Consider the following 25,905-nt stretch of genomic DNA (forward strand, 5'->3'; position numbering starts at 1 on the left):
CGTCGCTCTCTCGCTGTCACACACAGCGATCTGTGCGTCACAGCGGGAGAGCAACAATAAAAAAACGAACCAGGGCTGTGTGTAACGAGCAGCGATCTCACAGCAGGGGCCAGATCGCTGCTCAGTTTCACACACAGCGAGATCGCTAATGAGGTCACTGCTGCGTCACAAAAATCGTGACTCAGCAGCGATCTCGCTGTGTGTGAAACACCCCTTAGGTGGGTGACCCGGAGGTTGTCATGATGACCTCAGGTTGCCATGGCAATGATTAGGTCTGATGATCACATTGTGGGGGTTCCAATTACTTGTGAGAGGGAGTACACTCCCTCGCTCAGCCCCTAAATGCTGCGATCGCTATTGATCGCTGCATTTGGGGGATAAACAATCTTGGTTGTGAGAGTCGGGGCTCGGCTGCTTTGTAAGCCAAGCTCTGGGCAGAGATCGCAAGGGCACAGCTCCTGTGCCCCGCATGATCGCCATGATGTACCCATAGGTCGGCAACGCTTTCCAACCATGACGTATAGGTACGTCATAGGTCGTGAAGGGGTTAATATTAAATTATAAAGGTATCTACACGAAGGACATAGTTAAATATTACAATATTCACCCCACCACTTTGCAATTACGGATTATACAGCCATACGAGTATTTTAAGTGGTATATTTTTATGTTTATTATTCATATTAAAGCTTGTTTTAATGTTTGCTGTATACTCAAGTGTTGTAATATATAGCTTTTACTGTGAATTTACAGCCTACGTTACATTTATTCTAATTGAGTGCAAATTGATTATTGTTTTTATATGATTTATCTAGTCTGCAATTAGGGGGATTTTGCACATATCTTTTTTGCAGCTGATTGGGATCGTGAGATACTAGCGCTAGGCACTCGTAGATATTAAAAGATGTGAAAAGGTGACTTCTAGCATATCCCAACCACTCAGACAGAACAGACAGCGTGAAATTCAGGCTATGACCCCAGACTTCCTGTGGAATACATTGAACAATAAGAAACAGCGAATGCAGACGTGATTGGATGCAAACAATGGACATTTTCAACACCTGCTTTAAAATACCAGTTTCTTATTTATCAAAGTATATACAGTCCAAATATCAGTATGATAGATTGTCTCTTTTAGAAGTTACAGCAATATTATGGGTAAACACAATGCAAAAAGGGCCATAGCAACGAGAATGACACACCAGGGTACCACTAAATAGTGGCCCCTAGGTGGGTATGGTCTTCAAGGAACATAATGATAAACAGGAGAAGCAGAAGAACGAAACCAATCACTGCCCCTAGAAAAAACACCTTAGTGAAACGATTGTTGGGGGACCCCCCCTCCCACCCACCGTGACCACACATCCATACAGGAAATTGTTGCGAATTTACTAACATTTCCCTTCAGCTGATGTACAACTTTCACCTTTTGTATTCTTTCCCCTGTCTCACTGACCTTACATGTCTGACCCTTTTGGTCCCTATACATTATATGAGTCAGTTTACCTTTTTTTGTTAAATATTTTAAGATTCAAATTACTTATAACCTATACTGGCTATTAGATTCAGCTCTTCTATATGTTTTCATTGTGGATGGGACATCCAGCAATGTCACAGGCACGCACACAGCCTTTTATTATTGCTGCATGTCCACTTCCCTTATATGTTTAACCATATATTTGAGCTGGTGTAATTATCCCTGCTTTTTGCCAGGTTCCCCTGTTTTTTGGCTCAAACATCTGATTTTATACTGAGGCAGTTCTTCTTTATATCAACTACAGGAGTCCTATACTCCCTTATGTGCATACCTCTGCCAGTTACCCCTGTTATTTTGTCCCCATATTGAGGTATTTTCTTTCATCAACCACAGGAGTCTCTTATACTACCTCAAGTGAATACCTCTGTGAGTCTCCCCTGTTATTCGACTCTATATACTTCATCCACACTGAAGCATTTTTTTCCATCCACTACAAGAGTTTCTCTAGCCCTTTTTGTGAATACCTCTGCCAGTTTCCCCTGTATCTTTGTACAAAAATTGTGTGTGGTCACACTGCCTGGGAGGGGGGCTCTAACCTTTCTTCCTGTCTAAATCCGTGCAGGTTATTATGCAGCTCGGCTCTCATTTTCTTTGCACCTGATTTTTAAGTGTTTTGTAATTTTTCACTTCATATTTAAATAAAATAAATATTAAAAAACTTTAAATTTTGGTTTTGTTCTTCTGCTTCTCCTGTTTATCAATATAATGGGTAAAGTAGCGAGTGAATCACCCTCCTTTGGAAACCTTATTTCGGTTGGGTCTTTTAGGTGCTTCATATAGGGAGATTTTCTAAACTGGAAAAAATTATTACAGGGAGAAAATCTCGATAAATACTGCATTTGATGGACAATATCATTGTCTTTTCTTCCTGTCACAATTCTGACACAGAAAAAACTTGCATCATTATAAATTCAGACGTACATAGAAAATAAAAGAGGCCTAAGTACCACTATGGGATTCTCTTACAAATTTGGGTAAAACTATAACATGGGATGTTCATAATGGTTTGTACCACTCAAGCTTCAAAATGCTCTATAAGATCTACTACAATGTCATTTATACATTTTCAAAAATGATGGCAGATTGTAAAATAATATTGTATATAACATAACATTGTATAGTATTAAAAATGATGTTTCAAAAACCTTTCCATTCTTCAAATATGTGGCAGGCTGAATTGTGTTTAGGAGAACACCCAGAGGGCTCCAGCTGAACTTATATCTCAGTGGATTGTCAGAACACTCAGGGGCTGGAAGACCTCCACAAAAAGATAGGTAGGATTCCACCTGCAGAAAAAAAAAATTATCAGCAGAGACAGCAAATGTCACACAACCCTTGGTCAGATGACTTTTAGTATATTTAGCAAGAAGACACTTTGGGGAAGGACTGCTCCATTGTCATTTTATTTACTCATATAGCATCATCGTAATCTACAATGGAGAGCATACCAACTCCTTGTAGATGTTGTCCTTAATGGGATTTGAACCTAAGACTCCAGCGCTGCAAGGTAATAGTGCTAACCACTGAGCTACCGTACTGCCCCTCCTAAAAGATACCAGCTCAGTATGGTAGAAAAATATGCAAACTAGCTCACTCAATGAAAAACTTGAAACTGCCATTTAGGAGAGGTATCTTCCTTAGAAATCAATGTCCAACACTTTAATAAGTTTTGCATCATCCCTAGGAATTCGACAAGGCTCATTAAAGGGGATCTCCGAGAATGAAAAATAGCGACCCTGGTATTATTCAAACGGCAGTCTGTCCTAGTAATCTGTCAGTACAGGCTGCAGGCTGAATATATATAGCTCCCAAAACCTTTGTGTCAACTGACAAGAGCTCTATCACACATACCTGAGTCAGCGGTATGGTGCATAGTCTGTCATACAGTCATGGTCAAAAGTGTTGGCTCCCTTGAAATTTTTGAGAAAATTAAGTATTTCTTCCAGAAAATTATTGCAATTACACATGTTTTCTTATACGCATGTTTATTTCTTTTGTGTGTATTGGAACAACACAAACAAAGAGAGAAAGCAATACAAATTGGACATAATTTCAAACAAAACCCCCAAAAATGGGCCAGAAAAAATAGACACCTTTCCAATATTGTGTGTAAACAACTTTGTTTCAAGCATGTGATACTCATTAAAGCTTACCTGTGACAAATAACAGGTGTGGGCAATATGAAAATAACACCTGAAACCAAATGAAAAGGGGAGAAGATGAATCTTTGCAGTGTGTTTCTGTGTGTGGCACACTAAGCATGCAGTACAGAGAGAAAGAAGAAAACTGTCTGAGAACTGGAGAACCAAAATTGTTGAAAAATTCCAACAATCTCAATGTTACAAGTCCATTTCCAGAAATAGTGATATTCCTTTTGTCACAGTATGCAACATAGCTAGGAAGTTTACAGCCTATGGCATTGTACCTAATCTCCCTGAACATAGAAGGCAGAGAAAAATTGATGAAAGGTTGCAACGCAGGACAGTTCAGATAGTGGATATTTCAGCCCCAATCAAGTTCCAAAGAAATTCAAGCAAGCTGTCTTGCAGACTCAGGGTGAATCAGTGTCAGTGCATACTATCCGTCGACATTTGATTGGATTTAAATGCTATGTCAGGAGACCCAGAAGGACCCCACTGCTGAAACAGAGACATAAAAGAGCTAGATGGCAGTCTGCAAAATGTACTTAAGTAAGCCAAAATCCTCTTTGGACAGATGAGATCAAGATAGAGATTTTTGGTAAAGAACATCATTCTACTTTTTAAAGAAAACGGAATAAGGCCTACAAAGAAAAGAACACAGTACTTACAGCCACATATAGAGAAGGATCAAAGATGTTTAGGGGTGTTTTGGTGCTTCTGACACTGGGTGCCTTGATTGTGTGTAAGGGATTATGAAATCTGAAGATTAACAAAGGATTTTGGTTTGCAATATAGTGCCCAGTGTCAGAAAGCTGGGTTTGTGTCCTAGGTCATGGGTATTCCAGCAGGACAATGACCCCAAACATACTTCAAGTAGCACCCAGAAATGGATGGAAACTAAGTGCTGGAGAGATCAGAAGTGGCAGCAATGAGTCAGGATGTAAATCCCATTGAATATCTGTGGAGAGATCTTAAAATTGCCGTTGGGATAAGGCACCCTTCAAATATGAGAGACCTGGAGCAGTATGCAAAAAGAGAGTGGTCCAAAATTCCAGTTGAGCGGTGTAAGAAGCTTGTTGATGGTATATGGTTATAGGGAGTGATTGATTGCAGTTATTTATTCCAAAGGGTGTGCAACCAAATATTAAGTTGAGGTGCCAACAATTTTGTTCGTCCCATTTTTGGAGTTGTGTGTGAAATTACGCGCAATTTACCTAATGTTTCTCATTTTATTTTGTGTTGTAACAAAACATGTGTAACTACAAAAATTTTCTGGGAGAAACTTCATTTTCTGGAACAGTTTCAAGGGTGCCAACACTTTCGACCCTGACTGTATGTGAAGAAATATATCTCTTCCTCATTTAGAGCAATGGAGGGGTTAGCTCCAATTTCATCCTCCTCAGTTTTTATTTGTTCTCCAGTTAGGCACAGTCAGTCTCTGTGCACGGCTATAAAGCTGTCAGACTGAGGAGGATGAAGCTACAAATGTCCTCATCAAGCATAACATAGGATAAAACATTTCTACATATAAGAACCCGCAGACTGAGGTATGTGTGATACAGCTGTTATTAGTTGACACACATCTCGGGAGCAATATAATATATCTTCAGACTGCAACCCATGACTAGGACACTGACACATGACTAGGACAGGCTGCAGCTTGAATTATACTATTTTACCACATTCTTGGTGAACCCTTTTAAAAGAAGCAGACATTGATGTACAGGTCAGCTACATCTATTAGTTGATCATTTAAAGCTAGTTACTTTCGCTCTGTAAGAAAGCTTATTTGCATAACAAAAAGGATACATTTCTTAACTTTTCTGTTCATTTTGGGGCTTTCATTTAAGCAAAATGTAATATAGCTAAAAAACAGAAGCGCTGCTAGGGTCTTACCAGATAAGCAACAAGGTAGTATATAATATAATACACTCACCAATTGTGGTTGTGAAGGCTCACAACCACCATAGATAGCATGAGATAATGGCGGCTGCCGCGGCCCCACGTGCAGATGTCTTCAGAGTAGGAGGAGAAAAAGGGGTTAATCCCGCGCAATCTGCCAAAATAATTTGTAGAAATGTTGATAAATTAATCTCTTTTATTACATAGGTCTACGCGTTTCGAGGTGTAAAAAACTCTTCCTCAGGACCAGAATATCAACAATGTTGATATTCTGGTCCTGAGGAAGAGGTTTTTACACCTCTGAACACGTAGACCTATGGAATAAAAGAGATTAATTTATCAACATTTCTACACCTTATTTTGGCGGATTGCGCGGGATTAACCCCTTTTTCTCCTCGTACTCTGAAGACATTTAAGCTAAATGGACATCAGGGAGCTAATTACTAATTTACTAACATAATCCCATTTTAACTTGTATATGGGAATTTTCTTGAAACTGAATAAACAATAAGAGAAACCTACTAGTAATATTGTAACATCTTAATTACAGTAGTACCTTTGCTCCAACATCTTTAGCTTTATCAAAGCATTCCATAGCCAACATATGGTCAAGACCTGGATCCAAACCCATTTCACCAACGATTGTAATCCCGGCATCTTCCACACTACAAATAAATACAAACACGTATAATTGCCCCCACGTCCTGCTGCATAGTAATTCCTGCTTCTATGCATGTAGCACTATGAAAAATCAGAGGACTCTGCAGGTTTTCAAGGACTGATATGTCCAATATTTACATACATTATTATACTACATCACAAAAGTTACCAGGAGTTATGAACAATGTATATCCTGTTGTGTTTGCATGATAAAAGGAGATAAAAAAAAATAGAGAGTTCCAGGGTTCAAGCTGACAAAATCAAAAGTTTTATTATACTGTGAAAGCGAAATACATAATACATACTTTCACAGAACTAAGCAGCATCAAAAGACCCTGAAACTCTTCAAAACTGGAGAAATAAGCAACTGACAAGCTGAACATACTGTCAAAAATGACTATCAATGAATTATTAAAGAGAATATGTCACCAGGTTTTAGCTATTCCATCTGAGTGCAGTATGATGTAGGAAACCCTGATCCCAGTGATGTATCACTTACTAGGCTGCCTGCTGCACTTTTCATAAAATCACGGTTTTATCTGCAGAAGGTCTATTGTTTTACTGAAGGCTGAGCTCTGTATAACCCCGCCCACACCACTGATTGGGAGCTTTCTGTATACACTGTATATAGGCAGAAAGATGCCAATCAGGAGTGAGGACGGAATTATTCAAGTTTCACAACTATGGAGGACTACATGGCAGTAGATTTACTAGTTCTCTAAAGATAATCTTCTGCTAATAAAATAGTGATTTTACCTAAACTACAGCAAGCAGTCCTGTAAGTGAGACACTGCCGAAATCATGGTCTCTGTCTCTACATTATGTTGCTCTCAGGTTAGGCAGCAAAAATTCCATTAAATGTATCCATATAGAACATGTATGGGCAACAAACTATGAACATGAATAGCAGGCTACTATGCCAGAATAAAATGGTGCAGGAAGCGCTGTTCTAGGCTACTTACCTACTGACGAGGTAAGCAACGCAAGGAAAATAGAATGTGAGACACATTTTCAAGTGACAAAACAAACACCAAGAAAATAAAGATGAAGGATGATACATTTTTAAAAACAAGATGGTCCATATAGAATCCTACTCCAAATTCTGGAAAAGTGAACCTTCAGGAACTGATCAGTCTTAGTACACCACATAGCAGGTCAGAGGTGGTATTTACAGTCCTGGCCAAAAGTATTGGCACCCCTGCAATTCTGTCAGATAATACTCAGTTTCTTCTTGAAAATGATTGCAATCACAAATTCTTTGGTATTATTATCTTCATTTAATTTGTCTTCAATGAAAAAAAAAGGAAAAAAAAATTGTCATAAAGCCAAATTGGATATAATTCTACACCAAACAAAAAAGGGGGTGGCAAAAGTATTGGCCCTGTTTGAAAAATCAAGTGATGCTTCTCTAATTTGTGTAATTAACAGCACCTGTAACTTACCTGTGGCACCTAACAGGTATTGGCAATGAAGGGAATTTTGTTTACTTACCGTAAATTCCTTTTCTTCTAGATCCTATTGGGAGACCCAGACAATTGGGTGTATAGCTTCTGCCTCCGGAGGCCACACAAAGTATTACACTGAAAAAGTGTAACCCCTCCCCTCTGCCTATACACCCTCCCGTGGATCACGGGCTCCTCAGTTTTGGTGCAAAAGCAGGAAGGAGGAAACTTATAAATTGGTCTGGGGTAAATTCAATCCGAAGGATGTTCGGAGAACTGAAACCATAACCAAAAGAACAATTCAACATGAACAACATGTGTACACAAAAGAACAACCAGCCCGAAGGGAACAGGGGCGGGTGCTGGGTCTCCCAATAGGAGCTAGAAGAAAAGGAATTTACGGTAAGTAAACAAAATTCCCTTCTTCTTTGTCGCTCCATTGGGAGACCCAGACAATTGGGACGTCCAAAAGCAGTCCCTGGGTGGGTAAAAGAATACCTCAATAAAAGAGAGCCGAAAAACGACCCCTTCCTACAGGTGGGCAACCGCCGCCTGAAGGACTCGCCTACCTAGACTGGCATCTGCCGAAGCATAGGTATGCACTGGATAGTGTTTTGTGAAGGTGTGCAGACTAGACCAGGTAGCTGCCTGACACACCTGCTGAGCCGTAGCCCGGTGTCGCAATGCCCAGGACGCACCCACGGCTCTGGTAGAATGGGCTTTCAGCCCCGAAGGAAGAGGAAGCCCCGAAGAACGGTAGGCTTCAAGAATCGGTTCCTTGATCCACCGAGCCAAAGTTGACTTGGAAGCCTGCGAACCCTTACGCTGGCCAGCGACCAGGACAAAGAGCGCATCTGAACGGCGCAGCGGCGCCGTGCGAGACACGTAGAGCCGGAGTGCTCTCACTAGATCTAATGAATGCAAATCCTTTTCACACTGGTGAACTGGATGAGGGCAAAAGGACGGTAAGGAGATATCCTGATTGAGATGAAAAGGAGATACCACCTTAGGGAGAAACTCCGGGACAGGACACAGAACCACCTTATCCTGGTGAAAAACCAGGAAAGGGGATTTGCATGACAGCGCTGCAAGCTCCGACACTCTTCGGAGTGAGGTAATTGCCACAAGAAATACCACCTTCTGCGAAAGACGTGATAAAGAGACATCCCTCAGCGGCTCGAAAGGTGGTTTTTGAAGAGCCATTAACACCCTGTTAAGGTCCCAGGGTTCCAGCGGACGCTTGTAGGGTGGAACTATGTGGCAAACTCCCTGCAGGAACGTGCGGACCTGCGGAAGCCTTGCCAGGCGCTTTTGAAAAAATACTGAAAGCGCCGATACTTGTCCCTTGAGAGAGCCGAGTGACAAACCCTTGTCCATTCCGGATTGAAGGAATGAAAGAAAAATGGGTAAGGCAAAAGGCCAGGGAGTAAAACCCTTATCAGAGCACCAGGACAAGAAGATCCGCCACGACCTGTAATAGATCTTGGCGGACGTTGGTTTTCTGGCCTGTCTCATAGTGGCAATGACATCCTGAGATAAACCCGACGACGCTAGGAGCCAGGACTCAATGGCCACACAGTCAGGTTGAGGGCCGCAGAATTCAGATGGAAAAACGGCCCTTGTGACAGCAGGTCTGTGCGGTCTGGAAGCGCCCACGGCTGACCCACCGTGAGATGCCACAGATCCGGGTACCACGACCGCCTCGGCCAATCTGGAGCGACGAGAATGGCGCGACGACAGTCGGATCTAATCTTGCGTAACACTCTGGGCAACATCGCCAGAGGAGGAAACACATAAGGGAGTCGAAACTGCGACCAATCCTGAACTAACGCGTCCGCCGCCAGAGCTCTGTGATCTTGAGACCGTGCCATGAAGGCCGGGACCTTGTTGTTGTGCCGTGACGCCATGAGATCGACGTCCGGCGTTCCCCAGCGGCGACAGATCTCTCGAAACACGTCTGGGTGAAGAGACCACTCCCCCGCATCCATGCCCTGACGACTGAGAAAATCTGCTTCCCAGTTTTCTACGCCCGGGATGTGAACTGCGGAGATGGTGGAGGCTGTGGCTTCCGCCCACAGCAGAATCCGCCGGACTTCCTGGAAGGCTTGACGGCTGCGCGTGCCTCCCTGGTGGTTGATGTACGCGACCGCCGTGGCGTTGTCCGACTGTATGCGGATCTGCCTGCCCTCCAGCCACCGATGGAACGACTTTAGGGCTAGATACACTGCCCTTATCTCCAGAACATTAATCTGAAGAGAAGACTCGATCGGAGTCCAGGTTCCCTGAGCCCTGTGGTGGAGAAAAACCGCTCCCCACCCTGACAGGCTCGCGTCCGTCGTGACCACAGCCCAGGATGGGGGCAGGAAGGATTTTCCCTGCGATAGAGAAGTGGGAAGAAGCCACCACTGAAGAGAGGTTTTGGCTGCAAGGGAAAGAGAGACGTTCCTGTCGAGGGAAGTCGACCTCCTGTCCCATTTGCGGAGAATGTCCCATTGGAGTGGGCGCAGATGGAACTGCGCGAAGGGCACTGCCTCCATTGCTGCCACCATCTTCCCCAGGAAGTGCATGAGGCGCCTCAAGGGGTGTGACTGACCCCGAAGAAGAGATTGCACCCCTGTCTGCAGCGAAAGCTGTTTGTCCAGCGGTAGCTTGACTACCGCTAAGTGAGTATGAAACTCCATCCCGAGGTAAGTCAGTGATTGGGTCGGTGTCAACTTGGACTTTGGGAAGTTGATGAGCCACCCGAACTGCTGGAGAGTCGCCAGAGTGACGGTCAGGCTGTGTTGACACGCCACCCGGGAGGGTGCCCTGACTAGGAGATCGTCTAAGTAAGGGATCACCGAGTGGCCCTGAGAGTGCAGGACCGCCACAACGGATGCCATGACCTTGGTGAAGACCCGTGGGGCTGTCGCCAGGCCGAAAGGCAGTGCCACGAACTGAAGATGTTCGTCCCCGATGGCGAAACGCAGGAAGCGTTGATGTTCGGGTGCGATCGGCACATGGAGATAAGCATCCTTGATGTCGATTGATGCCAGGAAGTCTCCTTGTGACATCGAAGCGATGACCGAGCGGAGAGATTCCATCCGAAACCTTCTGGTGCTCACATGCCTGTTGAGCAGTTTGAGGTCCAGAACGGGACGGAATGATCCGTCCTTCTTTGGCACCACGAACAAGTTGGAGTAGAAGCCGTGACCATGTTCCTGAGGGGGAACGGGAATCACCACTCCTTCTGTCTTCAGAACGCCCACAGCCTGAAAAAGTGCGCCGGCCCGAGATGGGGGCGGAGATGTTCTGAAGAAACGAGTCGGAGGACGAGAGCTGAACTCTATCCTGTAACCGTGAGACAGAATGTCTCTCACCCATCGGTCTTGGACATGTGGCCACCAGGCGTCGCAAAAGCGGGAGAGCCTGCCACCGACCGAGGATGCGGTTCGGGGAGGCCGAAAGTCATGAGGAGGCCGCCTTGGAGGCAGTGCCTCCGGCGTTTTTTTGGGGGCGTGACTTAGACCGCCACGCATAGGAGTTCCTCTGGCCTTTCTCTGGCCTGTTGGACGAGGAGGATTGGGACTTGGCTGAGGGCCGAAAGGACCGAAACCTTGGTTGTATTTTCCGTTGCTGAGGTCTCTTCGGTTTGGACTGGGGTAAGGACGAGTCCTTTCGCTTGGATTCCTTAATAATTTCATCCAATCGTTCGCCAAACAATCGGTCGCCAGAAAACGACAAACCGGTTAAGAACTTCTTGGAAGCAGAGTCTGCCTTCCATTCGCGTAGCCACATGGCCCTGCGGACTGCCACCGAATTAGCGGATGCTACCGCTGTACGGCTAGCAGAGTCCAGGACGGCGTTCATGGCGTAGGACGAAAAAGCCGACGCCTGAGAAGTCAAAGACTCAACTTGCGGAGCAGAGGTACGTGTGACCGCATTAATCTCAGACAGACAAGCTGAGATAGCTTGGAGTGCCCACACGGCTGCAAAGGCCGGGGCAAAAGACGCGCCTGTGTCTTCATAGATGGATTTCACCAGGAGCTCTATCTGCCTGTCAGTGGCATCCTTGAGCGATGAGCCATCTGCAACTGATACTACAGATCTAGCCGCCAGTCTAGAGACTGGAGGATCCACCTTGGGACATTGAGCCCAACCCTTAACTATGTCAGAGGGGAAGGGGTAACGTGTGTCATTAAGGCGCTTAGTAAAGCGCTTGTCCGGAAATGCTCTGTGCTTCTGGACAGCATCTCTGAAGTTAGAGTGATCGAAAAACGCACTCCGTGTACGTTTGGGAAACCTAAACTGGTGTTTCTCCTGCTGCGAAGCCGACTCCTCTATAGGTGGAGGTGGGGGAGAAAGATCTAGCACCTGGTTGATGGACGATATAAGATCATTTACTAAGGCGTCCCCCTCAGGTGTATCAAGATTGAGGGCAACGTCAGGGTCAGAGCCCTGAGCTGCGACGTCCGCCTCGTCCTCCAGAGAGTCCTCAAGCTGAGACCCCGAGCAGCGTGAGGAAGTCGGGGAAGATTCCCAGCGAGCCCGCTTAGCCGGTCTGGGACTGTGGTCCGTGCAGGAGTCCTCCACGTGAGACCTAGGGGCCACCCCGGGAGCACGCTGCGGCGCAGACCGAGAGGGGCCTGGAGGCGATGATCCAACAGTGCCCGGGGCCTGTGTAAGGACCGGTCTGGACTGCAAGGCTTCTAGTAGCTTGGCAGACCATTTGTCCATAGACTGAGCCATGGATTGTGAAAGCGACTCAGAGAGTTTCTCAGCAAAAACTGCAAACTCTGTCCCTGCCGCCTGGACAGTGGAAGCAGGAGGGTCTGCCTGAGCCAAGGGGCCCACTAGTGACCAAGGCTCCGGCTGAGCAAGTGCAACAGGGGTCGAGCATTGCTCACAGTGAGGGTAGGTGGAACCCGCAGGTAACTTAGCCGCACAAGAGGTACAGGTGGCAAAATAACCCTGTGCCTTGGCACCCTTGCTCCTTGTGGACGACATGCTGTTGTCTCCTAGGAGAGTGATCACTGAGGGTATATAGCCAAAAGTAAACAACCCGGCCGAACAGAGAAAATATATACGAATATATATATATATACTCCGGCACCCTAGGGGGACCAGCACCGGGTGACCGGTGTGGCTTACCGACCGCCCAAAGCGGAGTGTGTGTCCACCAGATTCCCTGCCTTAGGTCTCCCAGAGCTGCAGAGCTCGTTCCTGAAAATCCTCCACCGGCAGAATGTGTGTAAAAATGGCTGCCGGAGCTCTCAGGGGAGGAGGGAGCCGTGGGCGGCGACTAGTAAAGTGCGGGAATCTGGGGCCCACAGTGATCAGTGAGGGGGGGGGAGGAAACCTAAAGTCTGCTCCAGCCCTCACTGCCGACGTCAGGTCGACCGTCCCGCCCTTACCCCTGACTGGTAGGCCCGGGGGCGGGAGTTATGGTACTAGGCTGCAATGAAGCCGGGGACTAAATTTAATACCGCGGCCGACAAACAGGCTCGGTCGGCGCGGAAGTCCCGGTCTTCACAAACCAGCAGCTGCTGCAGCGTCTGTGAAACAAGCGCTCCATGCACAGTCCCCATGGGGACACAGAGTACCTTTAGATGCAGGGCCCTGTCCCTGAGGATACATAGACTCCTGTCCGTCAGATTCCCACAGGGGCTGCGGAGGGAGCCCGGTCCCAGTAAATGGATGACTGGTCAGGATCCCACTTCTCCCAGAGCCTCTAAGGGATGGTGAAGGAAAACGGCATGTGGCTCCAGCCTCTGTACCCGCAATGGGTACCTCAACCTTAACAGCACCGCTGACGTAGTGGGGTGAGAAGGGAGCATGCCGGGGGCCCTGTGGGGGCCCTCTTTTCTTCCAACCGATAAAATCAGCAGCTGCTGCTGACTAAAATGGGAAAGCATGAGTGGATGTGTGCCTCCTTCCACACAAAGCATAAAACTGAGGAGCCCGTGATCCACGGGAGGGTGTATAGGCAGAGGGGAGGGGTTACACTTTTTCAGTGTAATACTTTGTGTGGCCTCCGGAGGCAGAAGCTATACACCCAATTGTCTGGGTCTCCCAATGGAGCGACAAAGAAAACTAAATTACACTTGCAGCCAGTTGACATGGATTAAAGTTGACAGGAAAAAAAAAGAGGCATTCAAAGAAAAGAACACGATCCCTACAGTCAAACATGGCGGAGGTTCCCTGATGTTTTGGGGTTACTTTGCTGCCTCTGGCACTGGACTGCTTGACCGTGTGCATCGCATTATGAAGTCTGAAGACTACCAACAAATTTTGCAGCATAATGTAGGGCCCAGTGTGAGAAAGCTGGGTCTTCCTCAGAGGTCATGGGTCTTCCAGCAGGACAATGACCCAAAAAACATTTCAAAAAGCACTAGAAAATGGTTTGATAGAAAGCACTGGAGACTACTAAAGTGGCCAGCAATGAGTCCAGATCTGAATCCCATAGAACACCTGTGGAGAGATCTCAAAATGGCAGTTTGGAGAAGGCACCCTTCAAATCTCAGGGACCTGGAGCAGTTTTCCAAAGAAGAATGGTCTAAAATTCCAGCAGAGCATTGTAAGAAGCTCATTGTTGGTTACCGGAAGCGGTTGTTCGCAGTTATTTTGGCTAAAGGTTGTGCAACCAAGTATTAGGCTAAGGGTGCCAATACTTTTGTCTGGCCCATTTTGGGAGTTTTGTGTGAAATGATCAATCATTTGATTTTTGTTTCATTCTCTTTTGTGTTTTTTCATTGGAAGCAAAATAAATGAAGATAATAATACCAAAGAATTTGTGATTGCAATCATTTTCAAGAAGAAACTGAGTATTATCTGACAGAATTGCAGGGGTGCCAATACTTTTGGCCAGCACTCTACAAGCTCTGAAAAGTTTAATATTAAAAAAGGAGTAAATAAAAAATTGACACATATTATACCTCTGCTGGAGTTCTCTCATCGAGGGCGTTAAGTAACTGGCAGTTACCAGGTTCACCTTATTCTTGATACATTTCTTGGCCACTAACGGATGAACAGAGTAGGGCAGTAAGCTGAAAAATGAAAAATAAGCAAGTGTAAGCGACAAGAACATGGAAGTATTTCATTATGGAATAGGGGTACATTCTACATTTAATTGTCATCAAGAGTTATAAAATAATTTCAACACATGGGTTGTTTGAAGAAGCAATGAAGGAGACGACAATAATTACTAATGCAATAAAACGTGCAAACCAGTGCACCTAGCAGCATATCCGACACATGCTCAGCAGAAATCTACTTATTCAAATTCTGCAATCCTACTAATAGCGGAGAAACAAACACCAAGAGATTAGCATTAATTTCGGCAGCAAAGTATATATGTTTCCTACTGAATCCAAAGAGGACATAGTTAAGAATGTGGCTCATTTTAACTTTTATTTCATAAATCAATAGTCCATTTGAAAATTAGAAACTTTGGAATATCACTTTTTCTATCATTATATAATATAATAAAAATATTTATTCACTTACCGTATATACTGTCATTAATTCCACAGCGCTTTACAGATATGATCAACACTGTCCCCATTGGGGCTCACAAACTAAGTTACCTATCTGTATGTCTTTGCAGTGTGGGAGCAAACCAGAGGAAACCCACGAAACCAAGAGGAGAACATACAAACTTCTTGCAGATGTTGTCTTTGGTGGAATTTGAACCCAGGACCCCAGCACTGAAATGCTAACCACTGAGCCACCATGCTGCCCATTATCAAAATTCTCAGCTCTATGGTCAAATCTGTAGTGAAGACTTTCACATTACTGATATAGGAGATGTCAGTTGGTACTGATGAGATTCTATGTAGATAAAAGAGGGAGGCGCTAGATGAAGAATGAGGAGCTAGAGGGAGGCGCTGGATGAAGAGGGAGGAGCTAGAGGCAGAGCTCCGCCCATCCCTCTTCTATCTATATAGAATCTTATCAGTAGCAGCTCTCATCTCCTATCTCAGTAATGGGAAAGTCTTCACTGAATATAGATTTCACCTCAGAAATGAGAATTTTGATAATGACTGATCAAGTCTGGCAGAGAAAGAAGCAGATTTGTCTGATAAGATATATTACAGAGTTGCTTATCTTCATGTGTACTATTGATTTATTAAGTAAGAATTACAATGATGGTTACACTCTAAGGTAGGTAGGTGAAAGGGAGGGATAGATAGTCCGTCCCCATTTTCCCTACAATTCATTAAAAAACTACTTGACTAAGAAGCACAACTACTAAAGTTGCCTCTACCTTGAGAATAGTAGACAACCAACACTATCCTCACTAATCGTGTCTATCACCCCTCTACACCCACCATATTTTACCAGTCTATATAATGACTATGTAAAAGCAACTTGGTTTTTATATTTATAGATTTTAATAATTAATACTAATAAAGTCATCTTTTTAGGAGTTTTTTCTTTTGTTTTTCTGCACTATTACTCCTACTCTATATCATTTTTTGTTTAAAGTTACACTCTAAGGACACTGCGATTTTCTCTAGTTTTTTTTATTCAATTCTTTTGGGTGAAAGTGTGAAGAAATTTCAATTTATTAGGTTTTGTTTTAACGGTATTACGTTTTCTACATCTTTGTTTTGTAGGATTATGGCAATACTATAGGGTACTTTGCACGTTGCGACATCGCTAGCCAATGGTAGCGATGCCGAGTGCAATAGTCCCCGCCCCCGTCGCAGCTGCGATATCTTGTGATTGCTGCTATAGCGAACATTATCACTACAGCAGCTTCACACGCACTTACCTGCCGTGTGACGTCGCTCTGGCCGGCAACCCACCTCCTTCCTAAGGGGGTGGGTCATGCGGCGTCACAGTGACGTAACACGGCAGGCGGCCAATAGAAGCGGAGGGGTGGAGATGAGCAGCACATAACATCACACAGCGATGTGTGCTGCCGCAGGAACGAGGAACAACATCGTACCTGTCGCTGCAGCGAAATTATGGAAATGACCGACACTACACAGATCACCGATTTACGACGCTTTTGCGATCGTTTATCGGTGCATCTAGGCTTTACACATTGCGACGTTGTTCCTGGCGCCGGATGTGCGCCACTTTCGATTTGACCCCGATGACATTGCAGTAGCGATGTTGCAAAGTACCCCTAAGTTTATTATTTTATTTTTGTGTTGCCAGAACTTTTTTGTTATTTTCGTGAACAGACATACGTTTGGCTTTTTACCCTTTTGTTTTGCAGAATGAGTTGATGCTTTTATTGACACCATTTAGGCTGCATCTTTGTTCCTGAGATTTGCAGCAGAACGTTAGCTGTAACATTTAGCTGAATCCCATTCCTGATAGTGTCAAACTATTATATGGGGTGAATTGCACGTAGTCCTTGGCAGCAGTTCTGTGTATAGCATATGTCACTGAGACTTTGAGAAAGCGGTTTAGGAAACCATAGTCAAAAGCTGATTGTGATTCTGCTTGGCGGCTCCACTGTGTCCCCCAATGTATTACAATTCAAATAGCAACGTGGTGGTGGTGCGAAAGGTGTATAGATAATTCCTAATGTACGATAGTAATTTGAAAAAGATATACTTATGGTGAAAAATACATGGGCACCTGACAGTCACACCAGCATAAGCTTGATGGTCAGAACAACATTTAAATTTACTGAGCACTTTGTGGGCACTGATCCACCTCACTACCAATGTTTACCTATGGAAATTGCATGGCTGTGTACCTGATTTTATGCGCCCAGCAATATGGCTCCATAATTAGGTGTGGGATCTACATATTTTTGGTCATATAGTGCATCTAAAAACTCAAATAATGTTAAATAATATTGACAAAGTGAAAATGACTTCAGCAACCTGACAACAAGTTGATGTTTCTTGACTAAAGAGGACAATTTCTCTTCACTCTTGAAGACGTCCATCTCCAGAGGGGTTGTGTTGTTATACTTCTTTGATAAATGATCCACTTGATCTTTAATCATGGACACTGGAAAAACAAATATTAACTCAAGCACTTCAATTTAACAATCAGAGTATACCATCAGTGGATTCAAATGCATGGCCTAATAATCAACATTATGTTAACAATTCATTATCCAAATTCATTAGATGGGTTGGTCACTTTATACACTGACAATGTTTTGAACTTTTGACTTTCAGGCTCCATATCTCACCTTCCACTTGATCTTTGAGCGTGAGACTACCTTCATTTTACAGACAATGATCTTGGCTATGTCATACGTAAATTTGACTTCCAACTATTTAGCATGTGATTATTTATACACATTCTTTTCATTGCTTCCAAAAATCTATATTTTAATTTATATTATTTTGTTAGTATTTTGTAAATTTCCTTTGGGTTTCAACACTGCCTGAAACCTTCTAGGCATGCTCCCGATCAGATTCAAGCATGTCTAGGCCGCATCTGGCTTGTTTACTGTGTCAAATTGGTTTTTATCATCTTTCAGAAATAAGATAGATAAAAGGTGTCAGAATGCAGTGCCCATCAGCAATCAGCTGTTAACTTTGGAGTAACCAAAAGTATTCAGTTCGCCTACAATGCCGTATCAACGTATCCTAAGAATTGTATGGTGCCCATAATCGTAATGATTTTTAAATTACATAACTTTTCCTTATCTTACATCCAATATGTAAAATGTTGCTCAAAAGGTATCTATTTTCTCAAATATCAATGGAAAAGGACAAGATGCTGAAAGTAGACAATACTCATTAATACCTGCAGTAATTTCAACATTAGGATCCCTTGTAAGATAACTTATGACAGGTTCGGAAACATAACCAGATCCAAGCACTAGAATCCTCTTCTTCGATCCCACAGTCATTAACTGGGCGTACTCTCTGGTAATTAAATAATAATATGTTAAACTCCATGGATAAAAAAAAACAAAAAAAACAAAACAAAATAGGAATCAAAGATCAGTGGGGTACCTGATGAAATAAGTAGGATATCCACTACTTATACATTGATGACCTATCCTTAGGATAGGTCATCAATGTCTGATCGACCTGGGTCCACCATTCAGCTGTTTTCAGCACCGACAGCAAACGCTCAGTTCCGGATTTGCCCCCTCAGCTGAGAGTGGCGGCCAGTTACCACACATCCACCTCCCATTCAAATCAATAGGAAGTGGATGTACAGTACCCAAATACTATCAGAAAACTGAACAGCTCTGGAACTGAGCATTACCAGCCACCAGCTGACGCCGGCAGCACAGAGAATACCTGATTGGCAGGGGTGTGGGGTGTCGGCCCCCAGCCGATCAGACATTGATAAACTATCCTACAGATAAGCCATCAATGTAAAAGTAGTGGATAATCTCTTTAAGGTGCAAGTCCTACTTTTATTTTAGTCTGCTGCATATTATTTTTTTGTTTTTTTTCTTTAAATATATAAATTAGGCGTGGAAAACTCCTTTTACTGTTTAGATACTAAAACTATAATAGTATTCCATATGTAATATAGTACTACTTTCTCTCATCAATAGGTATTTTGTGTGATAATACAATGTTTTTCCCAGTAAATCTACAATTCTTACAAAAGCAAAACCCACTGACGTGCCATATGACTGGCTGCAGACAATGGTCGGGAGGTCGAGGAGTTCTTTTTAAATAGCAAAGACATTGCAGTACAAATTGTGCTCCTCCTCAAGTAATTGGATTTATCTTTAGTCACAGTACCTTTGTATTCATGCCTTGTGAAATTTCCCACATTCTTCACGTTACACCCACAAACTTAAATGCATTTTAATGTGATTTTACATGATATATCAGCATAAATAAATACAACCATGGACATCAGTAGATGCCCAAATTAAAGGAGTGACGCAAAAAAACAATAAAAACATCTTTATTAATAGTCATTAAAAATATTTAAAAACGAGCAAAAGGCACCGAATACAAAGAATGACAAACAAAAGTCACTATTTTTTACAGGTTAGAGAGTATACACCTGTGCCAGCATAACTCTGGGTTTATTGAAGAAATTAAATGCATTGCTGCAACCCATAGACAAGTATTGCACATTATGTACCCTATATATAAGTAGTTAATTGCCATCCAGGTGGATCCCCATCTTGAAGCAGTACATATATGTAATAAGTCACCATGTGCAAAACTCAATCAGAGCGCAGCAAAAGCATGTTCCGTTGGTAACATAGTGAAACCAATTAATACCCCTCCATGGTCCCGACTAAAAAGCTACTAGTGCATAGCATATACCAATGACTTTTCTTGTGTAGGTCCCACCCCCTAACGGGACACCATCAAAAGGTGGGACTAAGTACACAATGTGAAATTCACCAAAAAAATAAGGTGAATAGATAGGTGTGTTCACAAAGCACAATATATGCCATGCACAGGCAGTCAAGCCAGGACGAAGGAGGGAACAAGTGTTGTTCAATCAACAGGCTGGCAAACAGACACGAAAAAATATAGCAATAATAAATTACATCACCTGAAAATATTGTCCTGTCGTGACCCTCACACTCCGACACGTGTTTTGCAGTAGCTTTCTCAAGGAGCTCCTTTTGAGTCAATACATTCTAGTATCTCCTTTCATTGCAATTACTGCCGTAAGTCTTTTGGGGTATGTCTCTACAAGTTTTGCATATTTAAAAGCTGCCATTTTTGCCCATTTTTCTTTGCAAACTAGCTTTAGCTCAATGAGATTGGATGGAGAGCATCTGTACAGAAAGTTTCAAATCCTACCACAAATTCTCAATTGGATTTATCTCTGGATTTTGACTAGGTCATTCAAACACATGAATATACTTTTATCTAAACAATCCATTGTAGCCCCAGCAGTATGTTTAGGGTCGTTGTCCTACTGGAAGGTAAATCTACAACCCAGCCTCAACTCTTTTGCAATCTTTAACAGGTCTTCCTTCAGAATTGCCTTGTATTTAGCTACATTCATCTTATCATCAACTCTGACAAGCTTCCCTGTCCCTGATGAAGAAAAGTATCCCTGAAGCATGATGCTGATACCACCATGTTTGACTGAGTGGATGATGTTTTCAGGGTGATGTGCAGTGTTCGTTTCCACCCCACATAATATTTTGCATTTAGTCCAAAAAGTTATACTTTGGCATAATCTGGTCAGAAAACCTTCTATCACATGCTAGCTGTATCAACCTACATAGCTCTTTGCAAATTGAAAACGGGGCTTCTTATGGCTTGCTTTCAAAAATTGGTTTCTTCTTAACACTCTTCCATAAAGGCCACATTTGTCAAGTATACAACTAAGGGTAAGTTCACACAGTGCGTTTTTCGCGGCGTTTTTGCGCGGTTTTCGGGTGCGTTTTCGACCTCAAAACTGCATGACTTTGCTTCCCCAGCAAAGTCTATGAGTTTTCATTTTTGCTGTCCACACACAACTTTTTTTTTAAGCTGCGTTTTTGAGCTTAAAAAAAAATGGACATGTCAATTCTTTCCTGCGTTTTTCTGTGTTTTCCCCCCATGCAATGCATTGGAAAAACGCAGAAAAACGCAGAGATCAAAAACGCAGCAAAACGCAGCCAAAAACGCACCAAATCGCGGTAAAAACTCATGCGTTTTTGTGCTGCGTTTTTTTTTACGCGGGTGCGTTTTTAGCGGCCAAAAACGCAGCGTCAAAAAAATGCAGCGTGTGCACATAGCCTAATAGTTGTCCTGTGGACAAATTCTCCCACCTGAGCTGTAGATCTCTACACTTCTCCAGAATGTCCATGAGCCACTTGACTGCTTCTCTAAATAGTGCTCTATTTGCTTGGAACTATCAAAACAAGATAAAAACACATTTAAAAACTGGCTGCGCTGCTGGAAAGAAGTCTCTTGCTGTATTTTTTTGAAGGTTCTTTATTGTCCAATACGCATTTTACTGCCATACTGCATCTTTATCAAGTGTAAAAAAAGTAATAATAAAAATAATGATAATTTAAACTTGATAAAGATGCCAGTATGGCACTGAAACGCATAGCGCAAAATAAAGAACATTCAAATAATACCACAGCAAGAGACTTAATTCCAGCAGAGCAGCTAATTTATAAACATGCTTTTATCCTGTTTTGGTAGTCCCAAACAAAGAGAACACTAATTAGAGAATCAGTCACGTGGCCATTGTCATTGGCAAGAGACAGATTTTACACATGTTTTATTCTGTTTTGATCATTTCCATCTGGAGGATATTCTCCCAGCCAAGTGGCAGGGTTGACTGGCTATTTAAATATTTAAGAAGGTTGTGTCTTCATACAATCTCCCAAGGTGAGCAAAACTATTGTTTATACTACCTCCTCTTGTAGGGTTTTACCCTATTTTGTGCTCCTTCCCAGTAAGGCTATGTGCGCACGTTGCGTACAGTCACTGCAGAAATTTCTGCAGCGATCTGAAGAGCACACCTGCGCTTCAAATCGCTGCAGAAAATGTCCGTAGTGAAAAAAAAAAAAAGCCGATTCCATGCGCTCTGCCTGCAGCTCCTGCCATAGACAGAGCAGGAGCTGCCGGCAAAGCGCACGAAAGAAGTGACATGTCACTTCTTAGAACGCGTGCTTCGGGCAGCAGCCGAAGCGCTGCGCTCTAAGACGCCACGTGCACACGGCTCCTGCATAATCTTCATAGATTATGCAGAGGACGCAGGACGCATGCAGTTACGCTGCGCTACAAAGCGCAGCGTAACTGCATGTAATTACGCAACGTGCGCACATAGCCTAACTGTTTCTTCTCCTTGCTTGGGGTATCAGTTTAGGTGGGCAGCCATGTGTTGTTAGGTTTGCAGCTGTGTCATACTGCTTCTTTTTGGATGAAGACTTGAACAGTGCTTTGTGAGATGTTCAGAGCATGAGCTATTTTTTCATATTGTAACCCTGCTTTACGCTTCTCCACAACTTTATTGGTGATCTGTCTGGTGTGTTCCTTGATTTTCATGATGCTGTTTGATCCCTAATGTTCTCAAACAAACCTCGGAGGCCTTCACCGAACAGCTGAAGTTATAATGAGAATAAATTACACCCATGTGGACACAATTTACTAGTTAGGTGTCTTCTAGAGGCAATTGGTCACTCAGGATTTTATTTAGGGATATCAGACTGCAGGGGACTGAATACAAATGCTCATTAACATTTTCAAATTTATATTTTTTTTAAATATTTAGAAAAACATGTATTATTTCCTTTACACTTCACAAATACTTCCTACTTTGTCTTGGTATATCGCATAAAATCCCAATTAAAATACATTTAAGATTGTGAGTGTAACATGGAAAAAAAAACAGTGGAAAATTCATGGGGTATTATAACACAGTGACATGCAAAAGTTTTGGCACCCCTGATCAAAATTACTGATGAAATGATCTCTAAAAAGCATATTTCCTTTGCATTTTAGCAAAAAAAAATAAAATTAATCTTTTACATTTTAAGAGAGATGCTTATAGGATTGCTAGAGAGGCAAATCAGAACACCCCCACCGCTTGACTGCAAAAGACCCTCAGGAAGATTTAGCAGACTCTGAGTTGTGGTACATTGGTCTACTTTTCAGAGACACCTGCACAAATATGGCCTTCATGGAAGAGTCATCAGAAGAAATCCTCTCCTGCATCCTCAACATAAAATTGAGCATCAGAAGTTTGTAAAAGAACATCTAAACAATCCTGATGCATTTTAAAAACAAGTCCTGTGGCCTGATGAGGTTAAAATAGAACTCTTTAACCACAATAATCAAAGATCTGTGTGAAGGGAAAAAAAGACAATATCAGGAAAAGAACATCTCACCAACCATTAAGCATGGGGGTGGATTAATCCTGCTTTGGGGTTCTGTTGCAGCCAATGGTATATGGAACATTTCACAATTAGAGGGATGAATGGATTCAATTACATTTCAACAATTTCTTCATGCAAACATAACACTATCTGTAGAAAAGCTGAGGTTGAAAAGAGGATGGCTTCTACAAATGGATAATGATCCTAAACACACTTCAAATCCACAATAGACTACCTTAAAAGGCACAAGCTGAAGGTTTTACAATGGCCCTCACAGTCCCCTGATCTGAACATCCTTGAAAATCTGTGGCTAGACCTCAAAAGATCAGTGCATGCAAACGAGCCAGAAATCTCACTGAACTGGAAGATTTTTCCAAGCAAGAATGGATAAAAATCCCTCAAACAAGAAGTGAAAGACTCGTGGTGGCTACAAAAACAATTTACGAGCTGCGATACTAGCCAAAGGGGGTGCTAGTAGGTACTAGCCATGAAGGGTGCCAAAATATTTGTATTGATCCATTTTCCTGTTTTGTTAATTTAAAAATGTAAAAGATGAAAATATTTTTTTTTTGCCTAAAATACAAAAGGAAATGTGTTTATCTTTAATTTTATGCCTTTTAGAGATAATTTCATCTTCAACTTGCTTAACTGTTCACAATAACAATAATTTGACTAGGGTTGCATGTCACTTTAGCTTTTCAAAGCACTGTAACTAAAGATGAATGCAATAATTCATTTATATACTTATTATGCCTGCTGATATAGTGCCATCATATTCCACAATGTTTTATAGAAATCACTTGGAGTGTGGAAGGAAAGTGGAGCACCCAGTAGAAACCCATGCAGAGATGGAGAGAACAAACAAACTCCAGATATTACCCTTGGTGGGATTTGAATCCGGGACCCCAGTGCTGTAAGACAACAGTGCTAACCACTGAGCCACCATGATGCCCTTATGCGGGCTTTACACGAGACGACTGATTGTGCAATGCATCGTCGGGGTCACGGTTTTCGTGACGCACATCCGGCATCGTACACGATGTCGTCTCGTGTAACACCTCCTAGCGACACAGTATCGCTCACAAATTGTGAGTCGTGTACTCGTTGCTAGGTTTCATAAAATTGTTTAATTAAAATGGCGCCGGTTGTTCATCGTTTCCGTGGCATCACACGTTGCTCCGTGTGACACCACGGGAACGATGAACAGCAGCTTACCTGCCTCCCAAGGCACCCGACGGCTTAATGGAAGGAAGGAGGTGGGCGGGATGTTTACATCCCGCTCATCTCCGCCCCTCCGCTTCTATTGGCCGCCGGCTGCCGTGTGACGTCTCTGTGACGCCGAATGTCCCTCCCACTTCAGGAAGTGGACGTTCGTCGCCCACAGCGAGGTCGTCCGGAAGGTAAGTACGTGTGACGGGGGTTAAACGAGGTTGTGCGCCACGGGCAACTAATTGCCCGTAACGCAAAAACGACGGGGGCGGGCACAATCAGTCGTCTCGTGTAAAGCAGGCTTTAGTCCCCTCCAAGTAGTCACAAATTGCCAATTCCGTGCAGCGGTCACTAGTTCCTGCCTGACAATACCAGCTGTATTTTGTGGGTCAAGTAATAAATTATAATGCAGGATAATAATGAACATTGTAAGATACAGACAAGAGGAGCAGAAGTGAATTTTACCTGCTCTCCCTGAGCTTCTGGATATATTTGTATTTAGGCATCAGTGAACCATTACTTGCAATCACTGCCTGGATTTTCAAAACACAATCGAGCAGAAAAAAAAAAGTGTTAAAATTGTCATCAAAGTCAATCATTATAGATGACTAAATGGACAGAAAGGTAAAAAGACTTACATCCCGAACAACAGGAGAAAACTTTTCTTGGTCAATTGGTTTTGTAGCATTTGACATCAGCTGAAGAAGGGAAAGACATATATACATAGGTATGGGTCAGTTTTAAAACAAAAATGGCATCAAAACATAAGAGCATTTCCTAAATTAGCCCAGTGCTGATTGAACCATGGGCAGTTTGGATATTTTTGTATCAGTACAAAATCCCCATTACCCTAGTGTCATGAGGAGTAAGGCCCCATTCAGGTGTTAGAGGGTTTTTTGTGCTAGGTCAGATTTTTATTCACTTTTGTCTATATTTCATAAGAAAAAAAAATACGAGGTTCTCCTATCCATTAAATAGTAAAAAAATAAATAAAGTATGTTTTTATTTATGGGCCTATCACTAGAATGGACTAGTTTGATCAGCAAATTGGGTCAAAAATGGACATGCCTCTTCTTTTTTTCTTTGTACACGATTTCCACCCAAGTTATACATTGTAGTCATAGAAATGTGGTGAGGTAATATACGCTACGCTCACCTAAACCCCCACAGCTCCAGTGCAGAGAGTGTGGTGATACCCGCATGGCCTTATTTACATATTGGGAACAATGACATATTGTACCACCACTTGATTGCCACAGTCTCAGTTGTTATGCAGACAATTACAGCAAGTGC

The 25,905-nt window shown here is 43.0% G+C and overlaps 1 protein-coding gene across 1 annotated transcript in view; it reads right to left on the bottom strand.

Annotated features, from left to right (window-relative positions):
- The window catches only part of AASS (aminoadipate-semialdehyde synthase), a 151,909-nt gene that overhangs the window by 23,701 nt on the left and 102,303 nt on the right, over positions 1-25,905 (bottom strand). Inside the window, exons 12-18 of the mRNA XM_075345058.1 lie at positions 25,251-25,310; positions 25,078-25,145; positions 18,390-18,511; positions 17,510-17,639; positions 14,597-14,707; positions 6,137-6,245; positions 2,683-2,823 (exon numbers count right to left, since the gene is read on the bottom strand). Coding sequence (XP_075201173.1) covers positions 2,683-2,823; positions 6,137-6,245; positions 14,597-14,707; positions 17,510-17,639; positions 18,390-18,511; positions 25,078-25,145; positions 25,251-25,310 — 741 coding nt within the window. The remainder of the gene's footprint in view (positions 1-2,682; positions 2,824-6,136; positions 6,246-14,596; positions 14,708-17,509; positions 17,640-18,389; positions 18,512-25,077; positions 25,146-25,250; positions 25,311-25,905) is intronic.

The sequence above is a fragment of the Anomaloglossus baeobatrachus genome, chromosome 4 (genome assembly GCF_048569485.1).
Source record: "Anomaloglossus baeobatrachus isolate aAnoBae1 chromosome 4, aAnoBae1.hap1, whole genome shotgun sequence".
NCBI lineage: Eukaryota > Metazoa > Chordata > Amphibia > Anura > Aromobatidae > Anomaloglossus > Anomaloglossus baeobatrachus.